The sequence below is a fragment of the Martes martes genome, assembly GCF_963455335.1.
Source record: "Martes martes genome assembly, chromosome: 6".
In the NCBI taxonomy this organism is placed as follows: domain Eukaryota; kingdom Metazoa; phylum Chordata; class Mammalia; order Carnivora; family Mustelidae; genus Martes; species Martes martes.
In genome coordinates this window covers 7,953,369-7,968,727 of record NC_137893.1, presented here as the reverse complement: position 1 = coordinate 7,968,727, position 15,359 = coordinate 7,953,369, and the positions used below count along the sequence as shown (strand labels likewise).

At 46.3% G+C, this 15,359-nt stretch overlaps 2 protein-coding genes across 3 annotated transcripts in view; both read left to right on the top strand.

Annotated features, from left to right (window-relative positions):
- Positions 1-2,426, top strand: part of WTAP (WT1 associated protein) — a 28,004-nt gene extending 25,578 nt beyond the window's left edge. For both annotated transcript variants that reach the window (XM_080806983.1, XM_080806982.1), the window contains exon 8: positions 1,166-2,426. In XM_080806983.1, coding sequence (XP_080663109.1) covers positions 1,166-1,749 — 584 coding nt within the window. In that variant the 3' untranslated portion in view covers positions 1,750-2,426. The remainder of the gene's footprint in view (positions 1-1,165) is intronic.
- Positions 2,427-10,623: 8,197 nt separating this feature from the next.
- ACAT2 (acetyl-CoA acetyltransferase 2) overlaps positions 10,624-15,359 on the top strand; it is a 14,612-nt gene continuing 9,876 nt past the window's right edge. Inside the window, exons 1-4 of the mRNA XM_080805525.1 lie at positions 10,624-10,787; positions 11,318-11,452; positions 13,107-13,288; positions 14,191-14,308. Coding sequence (XP_080661651.1) covers positions 10,733-10,787; positions 11,318-11,452; positions 13,107-13,288; positions 14,191-14,308 — 490 coding nt within the window. The 5' untranslated portion in view covers positions 10,624-10,732. The remainder of the gene's footprint in view (positions 10,788-11,317; positions 11,453-13,106; positions 13,289-14,190; positions 14,309-15,359) is intronic.

The window sequence follows — 15,359 nt, the reverse complement described above, 5'->3', positions numbered from 1 at the left end:
ACAAATTTATATTCAATATTTAAAAGGGGATTATCTTCATTTAACCAGTTTCTAAGTGTAAATCTTGAAAGTATTAGGCTACAGTGGTCTGAAAATACAGAATTAATTGTACCTGTTATGGTCCTGTTTAGTAAATAAGATGTAATGTTTAAATTTGCTAAAGATAAACAACTTAACTGTAAGCCCCTGTTGCCCCCCCCACCTTTTTTGGGGGGCAAGTATAGCTGCGTCCCTTCTGTTTCTCTTCTTTTTGAGGAAGATGAATAGTAACTAAAATATCCGAACTCTGGAAATTAAATTGAAAGTTAAGGGATGCCTGGGTGGCTCAGTCAGTTAAGCATCTGCCTTTGGCTCAGGTCATGATCCCAGGATCCTGGGATCAAGCCCGGTACTGCTCATTGGTGAGCCTGCTTCTCTCTCTCTCGATCCTGCTGCTTCTGCTCTCTCTCTGTCAAATAAATTTTCAAAATAAATGGAAATTAATATATTTGACAATTGCAAAGATCAGTAATCGATATAATACCTTTAAAGTACCTTTTCAAAGTGATAGTTATTAGTTCTTAGTACTTGTTAACATAGTGACTAGGAGATTTTGTATAGTAGCAAAGGACTTTACCCTCTGTCAAGCATTTTTTTTAAGGTCTTAATGAACATGTGTTTTTTATCAATTTTCAAGAGTGATTTTCTCTGATTTTTGTTTTCATTATAGCATAGGCCTCTTTTGAGTGTTAGATTAGAGGACCCACTGCTCCCTAGGGCTAGACCTGCTGTGGAGCTGAGACAAACACTGGCTAGGGGGGTAAGGAGGAAGGGGACCAGCATGTGGGCCCACAGGTAAACATGTTGAGTGGATTTGGGGAGCTATAATCAGTTGTATATGGCTAGATGGTTTGAATCAGTTTTAACTTGGTTGCTTTAAGATATTTTAAGCATGTCTCCCTTCCCCCCCCCCAAAAAAAATCAGTCATTCTTCAATGACTATTTTTTAAATTCCAAGCCAAAAAAAATTAAAAATGTTTTGTGATTTTCAGAATGGCATTCATTCACTTAAACATTTATTGACTATCTGGCTTTGTGACAGACACTAATATTTTAAAATATAAATCTTTAAAAAGTACAATATGTTTAAGAGATATTAAAGTAGGTTTGACTCTCCTTTGCACAGAACTGAATGACTTCATCATTCAACTTGACGAAGAAGTAGAGGGTATGCAGAGCACAATTCTAGTTCTTCAGCAACAACTGAAAGAGACTCGCCAACAGTTGGCTCAGTACCAACAGCAGCAGTCTCAAGCTCCAGCCCCAGGTACCAGCAGGACTACATCTTCCGAGCCTGTAGGACAGGCCGAGGCCACAGGTAAAGACTGCAGTCGGCTGGCCAACGGACCAAGTAATGGCAGTTCCTCCCGGCAGAGGACGTCTGGGTCTGGATTTCACAGGGAGGGGGACACAGCCGAAGATGACTTTCCTTCTTCTCCAGGGAATGGTAATAAGGCCTCCAACAGCTCAGAGGAGAGAACTGGCAGAGGAGGTAGTAGTTACGTAAATCAACTCAGTGCGGGGTATGAAAGTGTAGACTCTCCCACGGGCAGTGAAAACTCTCTCACACACCACTCAAATGACACAGACTCCAATCATGACCCTCAAGAGGAGAAAACAGTGAGTGGGAAAGGTAACCGAACTGCGGGTTCCCGCCACGTTCAGAATGGCTTGGACTCAAGTGTAAATGTACAGGGTTCAGTTTTGTAATATTTTTTCCAGCAAATTTTTATACAGTGTCATTTAATTTGGGAGAGGATGCTGTCCAGAAAATTAACGCATACTTTTTGTCACAATTTGCCTTTTTTTGTGGGTGTGGTTTTTCCCCCCGCCCCCTTTTTTTCCCCCTCCCCTTTGCTTCAATACCTCTGCCACTTTGGAAATTGTAACAGTTAATTACCTTGAATGTTGCTAAAAGGACATTTTGTGTAGGGTCAAGTTATTTTTATATGAGTTAATGTGAAGTTGTAAATGGAAATCTTTCCTTAAAGTATAACACAATGATGTCTGTATGAATCTGTGTCTCTCCTAGAACCTGTGCTGTGTAAGGGCATTCTTACTCATGCTGTTATTATACTTATGCACCATTCAGACTTGTTAGAGTAGTAGATGTGGGTTTATGACTGCCAAGTTTGCCCAGTACAGTAGTTTTATCACTAAAAGTTGGACTTGCTGATGGAGTCCTATAGTAGTTTCAGTGTTAGATACAGTTTTTCCACCATACATCTGTGCATTTTCTCTTTAGGTGACTGAATGTTTAAGAAATTTGTGTGCATAGTTACTCAGTTTTTATGAACTGTTGTATCCTGTTAATGCATATTGCTCTGTGACTCCAGTATATCTTATCTGTACTGACCAAACCTAAATAAAGATTTTTATTGTAACCACTTGCATTAGTTTTTTTATTTGCTTGTATGTATAGGTTTAGCATTTGTCACTTCTCTTCATTGAATTGCTGAGTTTCTACTCCTCATCCTTCAACATACCACAGTGGTGAAGCTTAAGTTCATGCATCAGTTTTGATTGTGCACTTAATTTTTAAGGAAGGTATGCTTTATGGTGTGTGGCTGGCTCAGTGGAGCGTACAACTCTTGATCACACGGTTGTGTGTTACAGCCCCACATTGGGTATAGTAATTACTTAAAAAAATAAAATCTTTTAAAAACAAGTAGGCTATGTTTTTTTTAAATGAACATGGAATTTAGGACTATAAATGTTTTTTCTGACTTGTAAAAATAATTATACTCAAATATTTTAAATATAAAGAAAAGTATAAAGAAGAATAGTTACGTATTAGTTTTTAGTTGAAAAGTAGATTTTATTTTTGCAAAATGATTTCAGGTACCTAGGGTATCTGTATCGTCAATGATTTTTGTTTGTTTTTTTTTAAGATTTTCTTTATTTGACAGAGCACAGGCAGAGGGAGGGGGAGAAGTAGACTCCCTGCTGAGCAGAGAGCCTGACAGTGCTTCATCCTAGGACCTGAGATCACGACTGGAGCCAAAGGCGGATGCTCAATCGCCTGAGCCACCCAGGGGCCCCAGTGATGTTCATTTTAAAACACTGGCCACATTCAGGTCATGATCTTGGGGTCATTAGATCAAGTCCCACATCGGGCTCTGCGGTCACCACAGAGTCTGCTTGGAATTTGTCTCTTCTTCTGCCCCTCTCCCTGCTGCTCGCTTGCTTGCTCTTCCTCTAGAGTAAATCTTTAAAAAAAAAAATCAAAAACATTAGCCACTGCTATTATAATAACATGTCTGCTGATACTACGTGGTAAGGCTGTGGGGTGTTAAAATGAAGGAGAAAATGATTTTGACTCAAGGTTGCTTCATTGTCTGATTTTATTTTTTTTAAAGGTTTTATTTATTTGACAGAGCAAGACACAGCGAGAGAGGGAACACAAGCAGGGGGAGTGGAGTGGGAGAGGAGGAAGCAGGCTTCCCGCTGAGCAGGGATCCTGATGTGGGGGCTCAGTCCCAGGACTCTTGGAATCATGACCTGAGCCAAAGGCAGAGGCCCAACCCACTGAGCCACCCAGGCGCCCAAGTCCAATTTTTTTTTTTTTTAATTTTGTTTTCAATTTTTTTTTTAAAGATTTTATTTGTTTATTTGACAGGCAGAGATCACAAGTAGGCAGAGAGGCAGGTGGAGAGAGAGGAAGGGAAGCAGGCTCCCCGCTGAGCAGAGAGCCGGATGCGGGGCTCCATCCGAGGACCCCGGGATCATGACCTGAGCCGAAAGCAGAGGCTTTAACCCACTGAGCCACCCAGGCGCCACCCAAGTCCTCTTTCTTAATAAAAGATTTTATTTATTTATTTGAGAGATGGAACACAAGCAGGGGGAGTAGGAGAGGGACAACAAGGTTCCCACCGAGCAGGGTGCAGAATGCAGAGCTCCATCCCAGGACCCTGGGATCATGACCTGAGCCGAAGGTAGATACTTAACGACTGAGCTACCCAGGCGCCCTCCTGTGTTTTTGCTTGTTTAACTGGCATACAGATCCATCTTGTCTTCATTGATGTGTTTAAGATACTGCTCTCCCCGACTCTTGATTAGCCTCTCCTGTAGTCTCAAGTAAATAGATCCTACAAAATTTTAAATACATTTATTTAGCATAATTTAACAATTTGGTGTATATTAAAATACTAAATATTCACTTGATTTATGAAGTACTTTTGACTTTGGTTTTTCTCATGTATGTCCTTTTTTAACTTGCCCAGTTTAAACAAAAATGGAATTTCTTTGGTGTTCTGTAATCTTTGGTGTACAATAGGAAATTTTCAACAAGCGATAGAAGTTTTATGACCAAATTTAATGTAGACCTGTTGTATGTCATTACCAATTTTCAAGTTTCTGTTTTATCTGTGTTAGTAGATGAGTAACTTGGGCAGAGAACTTTCGATTGTACAGAGCGAGTATTCTTCATTTTTGGAATTGGATACTTTTTTTGCTAGTATGACTATGATAAGAGAGGTGGTAAGTCATAATCCAGGATGAGAGAGTGGCCTCTGGAACTAATGGATTTGAATCCTGGCTTTACCACTTAACCTTCTTTATGGCCTGTGGAAACTCGTTTTTCCGTCTGTGGCTCAGTTTTTTCCTGTAAATTGCATTAAATGACTTAATACATGTAAAACGCTTATGACAGTGCCGAGCACAGAGTGACTGTTCAGTAGATATTAGCCATTACTATTATCTCAAAAGTTCCAGTCCTGATGACAGGCCATCTCCCTTGATCAAACTACTTCAGATATAAATTTGTATTATTGGATAGAAAAGATAGTAGCTTACTTTAAATGGATTGTAATGTCTTGGAGGTAATAGTGAAAGGCTGTTAAAAGTGTATTACTTTGGGAACCTGGGTGGCTCAGTGGGTTAAAGCCTCTGCTTTCAGCTCAGGTCATGATCCCGGGGTCCTGGGATCGAGCCCCGCATCGGGCTCTCTGCTCTGCGGGGAGCCTGCTTCCCCCTCTCTCTCTGCCTGTCTCTCTGCCTACTTGTGATCTCTGCCTGTCAAATAAATAAATAAAATTTTTAAAAAAGTGTATTACTTCTTTTAAGTGGGGCAAGTGGGAGTGCTGAGGCATTCTTTTTTTTTTTTTTAAAGATTTTATTTACTTATTTGACAGACAGAGATCACAAGTAGGCAGAGAGACAGGCAGAGAGAGAGGGAGAAGCAGGCTCCCCGCCGAGCAGAGACCCTGATGCGGGGCTCCGATCCCAGGACCCTGGGATCATGACCTGAGCCGAAGGCAGAGGCTTTAACCCACGGAGCCATCCAGGCACCCCGTGCTGAGGCATTCTTTAGATGACTCCTGGAACTGAGAACCCCACCATTTGGCAAAAGCTTGAGTGTACTGCCAAAGAAGGTTAATTTTAAGGGCAGTCGACTTGGATAAAACCCAAAAAGTTAGTAAGATAGTTTCAATGTCTCTACTTTAGCATCATTCCAGGAATATTTGTACTATGAAGATAGTAAAAACAAAAACAAAAACAAAAAAGAACAAAAAAACCTTAACATTTTGATTTCTATTGAATACTTAACATGCCAGAAACTGATGCATACTTTATATGCAATTTTACTCTCACCCCCTTGATATGAGGCACTTGGGTGTTTTACAGAAAACGAAATGGGTTTCAAAAGGTTAAGTGATCCCCCAAGGGTTGGCAAGTGTTGGGTCAGCCCTTTAGCTGCTGTCATCAAAGCTTCCCGGACAATACCCACCTCAGAGCTGGCAGCAGAAGCGTATCTGATTCCAAGAGCCCAGGCTTGGTGCTGTGTCCTCCCGCCTCATCCGCTGGAGTAGGAGGAAGTACTGCTGGAGCTGAGCGTGACATCTCGCAAGAAGTCTGAATGGTTGCTGTGCCAAATACGTAGGAGCTGGAAACAGCCAAATGAACCAGCAATGCGGCGATGGGGGAAAATGCAAATTATAAAAATTTCGAATATATAGTTGAAGATGCTGGCTAAAGTAAGAGGCTTTAGTTAAGAATAGTCGTAGAAGTGGATTGACTTTTGAAGGATGCACCAGTTTGTGGACGAGAGGGATGAGAACTTTTCATGAAGGTCTGGCGTGACGGAGGGTGGCGCACCAGTTGCCATCTCTTCACATAAGGTTCAGTGGATGCTGCTGCCGGGAAGGTTGTAAAGAGAACAAACAGAACCATGCTTGGTACAGAGGGCTCTCTAGATGTTTGTTTTCTTGGCCTCTCAGCTCTATTTGATGCAACTGAACCCTCTTGCTTCTGGAACACTTCTCAGAAACTAGAGGGTTCAGTTGCATCAATGAGTTGCATCAGCTGCATCAAACGTAAGGCAAAGCCATTCTTTCTCACAGTTTTCTCTCAGATATTCCTTATTTTTCATTAGTAGCAGTTTGTCCTCTAGACCATTGCCCCCTCCTTTGTTGACTCTTTCTTGGGAGTTCGTCTATCCCCGTGGTTATAATGAGTACTTCTTACAACCCCGGGTGATGTTACCTTTGATTTAGAGCCACCATGGGGGACGTGTGCCAGGAAAGAACGGAGCTCCCACTATTGCCAGGAGCTCACCACAAACCAGCTATGGCCAGTCCACAGTGTTGAGTCACTGCTCCCTCCAGACTAACCGGGGAGTTTGCTACGTGGGAGGTAGTGGGAATTTACTTCCTGGCTTAAATCGGGCCAGTACTTCTGCAACCCTATTTGCGAAACTTAACCCAGAATGGTTGCAAGGTCCCTTCAGGAGAAACTGGCTCAGCAGCACTGCTGTAGCTGTGGCCTCTCACTTGCACTTGGAGATGATGGTGGCCGCCCACCCACTCCGCGTGCCTAGGCAGCACATGACTGTAGATCTGATGCCATTTTCAAAATGATACTCTACTTTTGCCTATTTGTTGTTCTTCATTCCTATCTGGCCCATACAGAGCTCTGAATAGAGCTTGATGAGCTACTATAACGAGGAACCAACCCCCTGCCGCAGGTGCTGCGTAGTCCCTCAACAGAAGCAAGCAAGTATCCTTTCAGTTTTGCTCTTAACTTGGTTCTTGATCGAGCCTCTAGGTAGGAAACAGTTGAATACATTCCTTGCATCCAGAAGAATAAATTCATATTCATTTGTGTTAGGCACTGGGCATAGAGAATACATTATATTCATTCATACTTAATTCCTGCAATGTTTTAGGGGCTATGCATAACGCAGTGTAACAAGATGATCTTGCAAAGCTTATGTAGTCTACTACAGGTGACAGGATGAAACTACGAATTTTAACATCTGGTAAGAAGACAAGTTAGGTAGATGATGCCAATGGGCACCAAATGCAGGAGGTAGGAAGGCTTCCTGGAAGAAGTGATGCCTTAGTGGAGTGCTTGCTACCCAGTAGGTTGGTTGACAGAAGATAAGTTACACCTGAGATTTTGAACAGAGATGAAACAAAGGCTAGAAGAGGTGGATATATAATGAGTTTGGTTTAGATGTGTTAAACTTGATGTGCTTGTGGGAGATTTTAATGGAGAGGGCATCTGCTCAGGAGACAACTAGATGAGAGAGATTTCAGGGTGGTCAGCATATAGGGGTAACTGAAGCCATGGGAGTGATGGGTGTTACCCAGAGTGCTGGTGCAAAGTAACAACCTCAGGGAAAATATTAAGGGGCAGTCAAAGTAAGCCCACAAAGGAGACTGAGTAGCCTCAGATGTGAGGGGACACCGGGGTAGAACAGAGCATGAAGCCAAGGCGCAAGTTCTGTACATTCCTTGAACTCTTATGTTTCAGAACAGGGAACACAGTTCAGACAGAAGGATCTTAGATTTGCTGCTGAATTCTTAAGGAGGACTGCTGGTAATCACTATTTCAGACCAAGGATCTCTTCCAAAGAAGACACTGTTAACCAAGCTATACCTACTGCGGGGCCAATGCTCTAGCTGTCTTCTCTGGTTCATTTGGCCCATCCGCATACCTCTGCAAAGTCTTAATGTAGATTCCTAGGACCTAATGAGTTTTCAATCTTCTTGAAAGCTCTTCAGGAGGAGGCTTGGCGGCAGCTTCCCTCGCACAACCTTGTAACAAATTTCTCTTGTCCTAGTGTTCTCAACAGGTTGCACTGCCTGCCTCGAAACCCCTTTCCTTCCTCCCATATCCAGAAATCTTACCTTCCTCCCAGGAATCCAGTGTGGATAAATCAGGATGTTTTCAGTGTCATGTGTTAGTTTGTCTAATTCAAGCTGGCTTAAACAAGGGGGAATATTTGTCTCACATAGTTGGAAAATCAGAGGTTGAATTCAGACACTGAACTTAGGGTTGACCTCAGAGATGCCCTCAAAGGCTGTACTCTCTCCCCTCTGTTCTGCTGTCCTCAGTGTGTTGGCCTTGCCAAGGGTCATGCTTGTAACCATCCCTCAGAATAATACACTGCTTAACTATAACTTTAACTAATGAGGAGTCGTACTGGTCACGCAAGCATGCTTAAAGATGACCTTGAGAAAAACACGTACTAGCAGTAGTCCTCTAGTGGAGGGGATGATACACGTCCTGGAAGCCGAGCAGCTGGGAACACCGGCCCGCTCAGGGTGGAACACCAGCCGCTTCCCTTTTTCGTTGTCTCCCCCATGTTGTCGGAGAAAGCCTCCTCCTCCCTTTAAGTGCGTTTGCACAACTACGAATCGTGCTGCTGGACCAGACATGCCCTGCTCTTCTTGTTTACTTCGTTTACCTCTAAAACTTGTGACCTACGTATGACTCACATTCCTCCTTGTTTACCTACTAGACATACGGCTAATGTATAACCTTCTTTTCTTCTCTTTTGTTATCTTGTATCTAATAAATACGGGATTGAGGTGTTGTTCGGGCACAGTCCTTCCAGCTGTCATCCCCTGCTCCCATTTTCTTACAGCTGACTTGTTTGTACCTCATTCTTCCCCTGTGCGCCATTAGGAAAGCAGCAATGCTGGCTCCCCTCTTGCTCAAGGCCTCGCATCCAGACACTGTCCAAAGGAAAGAAGGATCCATCCTTCTATTTCTTAGAATTGAGAATATTGTTCTCAGAGCCAAGCCAGCCAGCTTCCCTTCACCCTTCTGTGGCCAAGATTGGGTCACATATCTATTCTGAAACGATTGCCCAGGGCTAAGATTGATTAATTAGAGTAAAATGGATGTTGGGAATCAGTCACTATAATTGATCTATGGAAAGAGGTGAAAAGTATCAAGTCCAAAAGCCATGATGTCCCAGCTATCGCCGATTACCCCACCCAGGTGTTTACCCTTTACTCAAACACACCTTGCCAATATTGACAATTATTGTTCGATGTTAATTACTCAAAAAAGCTTTAAGAGTTTTAAATATTTGCTAAGATTTATTTGAGAGCCTGTGGGCGCGCATGAGCAGGGGAGGGGAAAGAGAATTTCAAGCAGATGCTGCGCTCTCACGGAGCCCAACTCAAGGCTCAATCTCACAACCCTGAGATAATGACCTGAGCAGAAACCAAGAGTCAGATGCTTAACCAACTGAGCCATCCAGGTGCCCCTAAGATTTTATTTTCAAGTAATCTCTACCCGCAATGTGGGGCTCGAACTGATAACCCGGAGACTGAGTTGCATGCTCTGCCAAGGGAGCTGCCCCAATTATCAGTCAAATATTTAAGTTTCCATATCTGTGGCTGACTCTAATCTCTATATGGGGTTTTAGGCAGCCCTAGGGGATTGTTAAAGCTTTTGGATAATATCATGAAAATTTATTAATATTTATTAATGCATTAAGCCCCTTGTGGGTCCAACACTGCCCTGACGGCTAGAGAGAAGACAAGGCAAGGTCTGTCTCTGGAAGGGTAGGCTATACTGTGGGGTGTGCCTAGAAGCAAACACCCAAACCGGAGGCTGAAAAGTGAATGGGTGGGGGGAGGGGTGGGTATTAAGGTCCTAGATAGCTCTGAGAAAGTCTGAGCTTTGCGGGTAAGAGGAAGTCATAAAGGGTTTGAAACAGGAGTGGTCCAGCTTGTTACCTGCACCCGCTTCTTGCGGATTTCTCCAAACTGTTACCTGGAGGAAATCCTTTTGGTCTGTGGGACTAGGACACTCCGACCTCCTCACACATCAGCGCTGGAGCTGATCTGCCAGCATGATTATAAGGCAAGTGGTGCCAACCCACAGAAGGCACGGAGAAGGCTCTGCCCAGAGGAGAACCAAGTTAACCCCTAATGAATGGATGATCACTGGCGCCCGGTCAAAATGGAGAGGAGCTTTCGAAGCCACCAGAGCAGAAGCACACAGAGAACCGCCTGCAGGCCTGCAGCTGTCAGGATTCGCACCCACATTCTCGCCAGTGGGATTCGAGTCCCAATCAAGCCTGGGTTGAACGTGGGGTATTACTGCCACCCCCACTTTTCAATGACTCGAAAAACGCTAGGTTCAAAAAAACCCACCCCCGCCCCCCAAAACAAAACGCCAAGACAAACTAGGACACTAGCGTTCGGATAAGGGCCTGAGGTGGGGGGGGGGTGCGGGGCCCAAGGGTCCACCCACCGCTTCGCCCCCACACCGCCCGCCTCATCCCGGAGCGCCCCGCCGTCGCGCCTGCGCACGGGCGCCCGCGGAGACGGAGGCGGGGCGGCCTGCGGCTCCGCCCCCCGGCGGGGCCTGTGAGCCGCCGAGCAAGGCTTTGCCTCACTCGCCCACAGCGCCAGGCGGGCAGCAGCTCGAGAAGTGGTCGTGCGGCAGGATGAGTGCAAGCTCTGATCCCGTGGTCATCGTCGCGGCGGCGCGGACCGCCATAGGTAAGTGGCCGGCGTTGGCTCGGCCGCGAAGACCCCGGAACCTCCGGGACCTCCCGGAATCGGCACCCCGCGCCTTCTCGGGCCGCCCGGCCGACAGTCCCACCCCGTCGTCGCCCGCGGTGCCCACTCCGCCTCGCGTGCTCTGATTGGGTCCGCGGGTAGAACCACCGTGCCGCCCTGCTCTCCCATTGGCTGGCGAAGGGAGGCGCTCTCTTTCGAGTCCTCTGGTTGGCCAGCTCCTGGAGGAACCATGTCCGCCCTGTGGCCGCAAGGGCGGGGCCGCTGGTGGTCCGAGCAGGGCCGCGCTGCTGAATGGAGGATTCCTGAGAATTGGCTCCCCGTGCTTAGTGCGGCAGAGATTTCAAAGCCCTGGGCGCGCGGGACTGTCGAGCCCTTTTGTTAGGGAAGCGTGGGCCGACCCCGTCTGCTGGCGCTTAGGAGATGGGTGCGAGGGTTTCCCGCGGGTCCGCTCCGTACCCAGACGAGCCGCCTGGGTGCCCTCGTCGCGCCCGCCTTCCCTTCTGCCCTAGGTTCCTTCAATGGTGCCTTAGCCGCTGTCCCTGTCCGTGACCTGGGCTCAGCTGTCATCAAAGAAGTCCTGAAGAGGGCCGCTGTGGCTCCCGAAGAGGTGTCGGAGGTCATTTTTGGACACGTTTTGGCAGCAGGTAACTCCTCGGAGGTCAAGTTCATTGGAAGCAGCCCGCCAGCACCCCGCCCACACCTCCCGCTCCCGAAGCTCAAGTGTTTAACTCCGGAGATCCGCTCATGGAGTTACCTCTGCTGGGATTCTTCCTGTCGCTCCCCTGCCGTGCCCCTGTCCTTAGCTTCTGTCCAGCTTGATACCCCGCGACTTTCCTAGGCGTTTCCTGATGAGCCCGGGCTAGACCACCACCCTCCACTGCCTTTTCATTCTTCTTCTTCTTCTTTTTTTTTTTTAAAGAGTTTATTTATTTGACAGACAGATCACAAGTAGGCAGAGAGGCAGGTAGGGAGAGAGAGAGGGGAGCAGGCTCCCCGCTGAGCAGAGAGCCCGATGGGGCTCATCCCAGGACGCTGGGATCATGACCTGAGCTGAAGGCAGAGGCTTTAACCCACTTAACCCAGGCGCCCCTGCATTTTCATTCTTTAGAACCAGACCCATCAGAGAGTATACACAGCCCTCTATGTGCCCCTAAAGTGTCACACATTGAACGAAAGTGGATGAATTCCTCCTTCGTGCCCTGCACTGTGCCAGGTGCTGGGACGAGGGCTCCAACAACACAGGTAAGGTCCGGGCCCTCAGGCCTGGTAAGGCTCACTTCCCAGCTCCTCACAGGGCTGTCAGTCCCTGAACGGGGGCAGGTGAGTCACCAGAGTGCTCCAGTCTCACTTCCCACTGAGTTTCTAGACCCTTGACCACTGACAGTTCTTAGCCAGTTATTAGTAACTAGGTTCATGCTCAGGCAGCAGCACAAATTCTGATCCTGGTGGTAATTGGAAATGCTCAACCAACTTCTGTCCTTACCCTGTCTGAGACCTGGCCCATTTTTGCATATATTCATTTTATAGTTTTGTAGTTCTAATTCCTGATTCTCCTTTCTCATATTGTCTTGAGGGGCCATAAAGTTGGAGCCTACCACTTTCTCATGACTCTCAAGGGCTTTAAAATATGTAATATTCTCAGACTGGCTGTCTTCAGCCCACATCCTCTTTCCTTCTCAGACCCATGATTTAGACTTACTCAGATGCCACAGGGTCCATCATGCTGGTTTCTCTATTATCTCTTCCACATCTGTGCTCCCTAGTATCTCCACATAATTATAAAACAAATAATAGCTATGTTCATTGAGGGCCTGCTGAATGCTGGGCCTTTAAAGCACTGGGCTTAGTGCTTTCACTGCTTTACTGAGTCCTGTCAGTAAGTGCATTGACTTGTATTATCTCTGTTTTGCAAATGAGTAAATGAGCTTTTAAGGGGCACAGTTTGAAGTGCAGCTAGTATTTGAATCCTCATCTGTCCTACTCCCTAAGCCTAGGTACCCTCCACAGTCTTGTTGAAAGATCACTGGAGGAACATTTCCTCCTCCTTATGATATTAATAACTTCCTTGTGGAAAAGAAAGTTTATATCCATAAGCACAGACTAATCCGTATTCAGGGGCTAGACTGGCAGGTATAGAGCAGACACGGGCCTTTTTCTGTCTGGTTGGGAGTGTGGCTTGGTTCAGCTTGGCTGGGAAGTGACAGGAGCCCAGTTGCTCATCTAATATCTGTGCACTTTCATCTAAACACTTTCCCCTTCTGTTTGATTGCTGAGCTGTCTCTGTGTTCCCTCTGCCAGGTTGTGGGCAGAATCCTGTTCGACAAGCCAGTATGGATGCAGGAATCCCTTACTCTGTTCCGGCATGGAGCTGCCAAATGGTCTGTGGGTCAGGCCTAAAGGCCGTGTGCCTTGCTGCACAGTCCATAGGGATAGGAGACTCCAGCATTGTGGTTGCAGGAGGCATGGAAAGTATGAGCAAGGTAAGGCCTCGGAGAGATGGCTGTCACTGACCTCTTGCCAGTAGACTCACATCCGTGCCATAGCAGAGTAAACTGACACATAGCAGAGCTGAAACCAAACAGTAAACACACAACAAATGGATTCAACCTTCATCTCTACATTGATGGTTTTATTTTTATATTTTTAAAGATTTTATTTATTTATTTGAGAGAGCAAGCAAGAGCATAGGCTAGGTTGGAGGCAGGGGGAACAGAAGGAGAGGGAGGAGCAGGCTCCCCACTGAGCAGGGAGCCTGACACATCCATAGTTATAGAGTCACATAGTCACAACAGCTCTTAGAGGTAGGAGGTATCATTCAGAGTTTACAGATCAGGAAACTGAGGCCCAGCGCCAGAATTCGAATACAGATCTTCTGACTCCACGTGTTTCCATTCTATTATAGCTGCTATTGAATTGGTAGGAGTTAAAAAGATCCCCACCTAGAAATCCCTTTCCATTAGTTAATTAGGCCACCTGATTATTCTCACTATAGGCATTATGTCTTTTATCAGAGGAAGTTACACACTGTTAGCATCATTTATGCCTTTAGATGAGCTCCTCATTTAACAGATAACTAGTTGCCTCTTTGGAAAGAATAAATGAGGTTCTTAAGGAAATCAGAATGGAGAGATTTGGTGATAAATGGAAGTAGGGTAGGAGAGTAACAGCTTTTCAGGAGTAGAAATGCTAGAGTAGTCTGCTGATTCCAGGGGTCTCCAGGCCCCACACCCTGGGTGGGGAAGAGGATGGGCCAGAACTGGGGAGAAGGGTCGCAGGGGGGTCTAGGTAAAGACTGAGGAGCCACTGGGTAGTTTTGAGTGGGATCCTAAGGACAGAGCTAGTGACAGACAATCCCAAATGCATTTGTGTTTCTTGTTTCCAGGCTCCTCACTTGATTCATTTGAGGGCAGGAGTCAAGATGGGGGAAATGCCCCTGGTGGACAGCATCCTCTGTGATGGGCTTACTGATGCGTTCCACAACTATCACATGGGCATGACAGGTAAGGCACACACGGCCGAAAACACACTGAGTGCGGACAGGTTTCCAGAAGGTCCTATAACCACTGGCTTTGCAGGTGCTCTCTTCTTGAAGGGCAGGGACCGTGTCCTGATCATTCTGTCTTTCTCTCATATAGAACGTAGAACTCAAGCACAGAAGGGACACTTCATTTTAGACTTGAAGAAACAAGCCCTGAGACGTTAAACACGCCCTTGCTTAAATGGATGTGGCAATGGCTCTGGGTCCAGGAGCAGTAGGAATCAGGTGGAAGGCCCGTGAGAAAGTAGGGGAAAGAGCAAGAGTCAAAGCAGAGGGAACAGTGTGTGTCAGGCTGAGGCAGGGCAGCACGGAGCCACGCGGAGCAGTGAGAAGCATGGGCGTCTTGGCCACCGAGAGTGAGAGTGGCAGCAGGGGTGGCGGGGGAGTGTCGCCACACCCCAGCAGCCTCTGTGGGCGCCGTGCCGGGGTCTTCCTGGTTGTCGAGTCCAGGCTAGAGGTTCTCAAAGTGGGGTACGACAGCCGACTGTCTCGATGTCACCTGAGGCTGTCACTGAAAATCCAGCTCCTGAACCCTTTCTGAGGGGTTGTGGGCTGAATTACGACCTTTGGAAAGTCCTGTGTTGAAGCCCAAACCCTAGGACCTCAGAACATGACTGAATTTGGAGTTAGGGCCTTTTAAGGAGTAATTAAGTTAAATTTTAAGGAGTAATTAAGTTAAAGCGAGGCCTTTACCGTGGCCTCTAATGTCATCTATCTGGCAACCTTGTAAGAAGAGGACGGAATACAAGAGATGTGAGCCCAGCAGAAAGACCATGTGTGGACACGGCGATGCGGCAGCCGGGAGGAGTGAGGCCTCAGGAGGAAACAGACCTGCTCACCGGGGACTTCTATTCTCCACAGTATGAGAAAATAAGTTTCTGTTGCTTAAAAAAAAAAAAAAGACCTCAGGCTGCCATGATGTAGTAATTAGTAAAGACTAGACTCCCTAATACAGACGAATATACAACTGGCCAAAATCTTTCAAGCTACTGTTTTCAAAGGTCGACCACCAA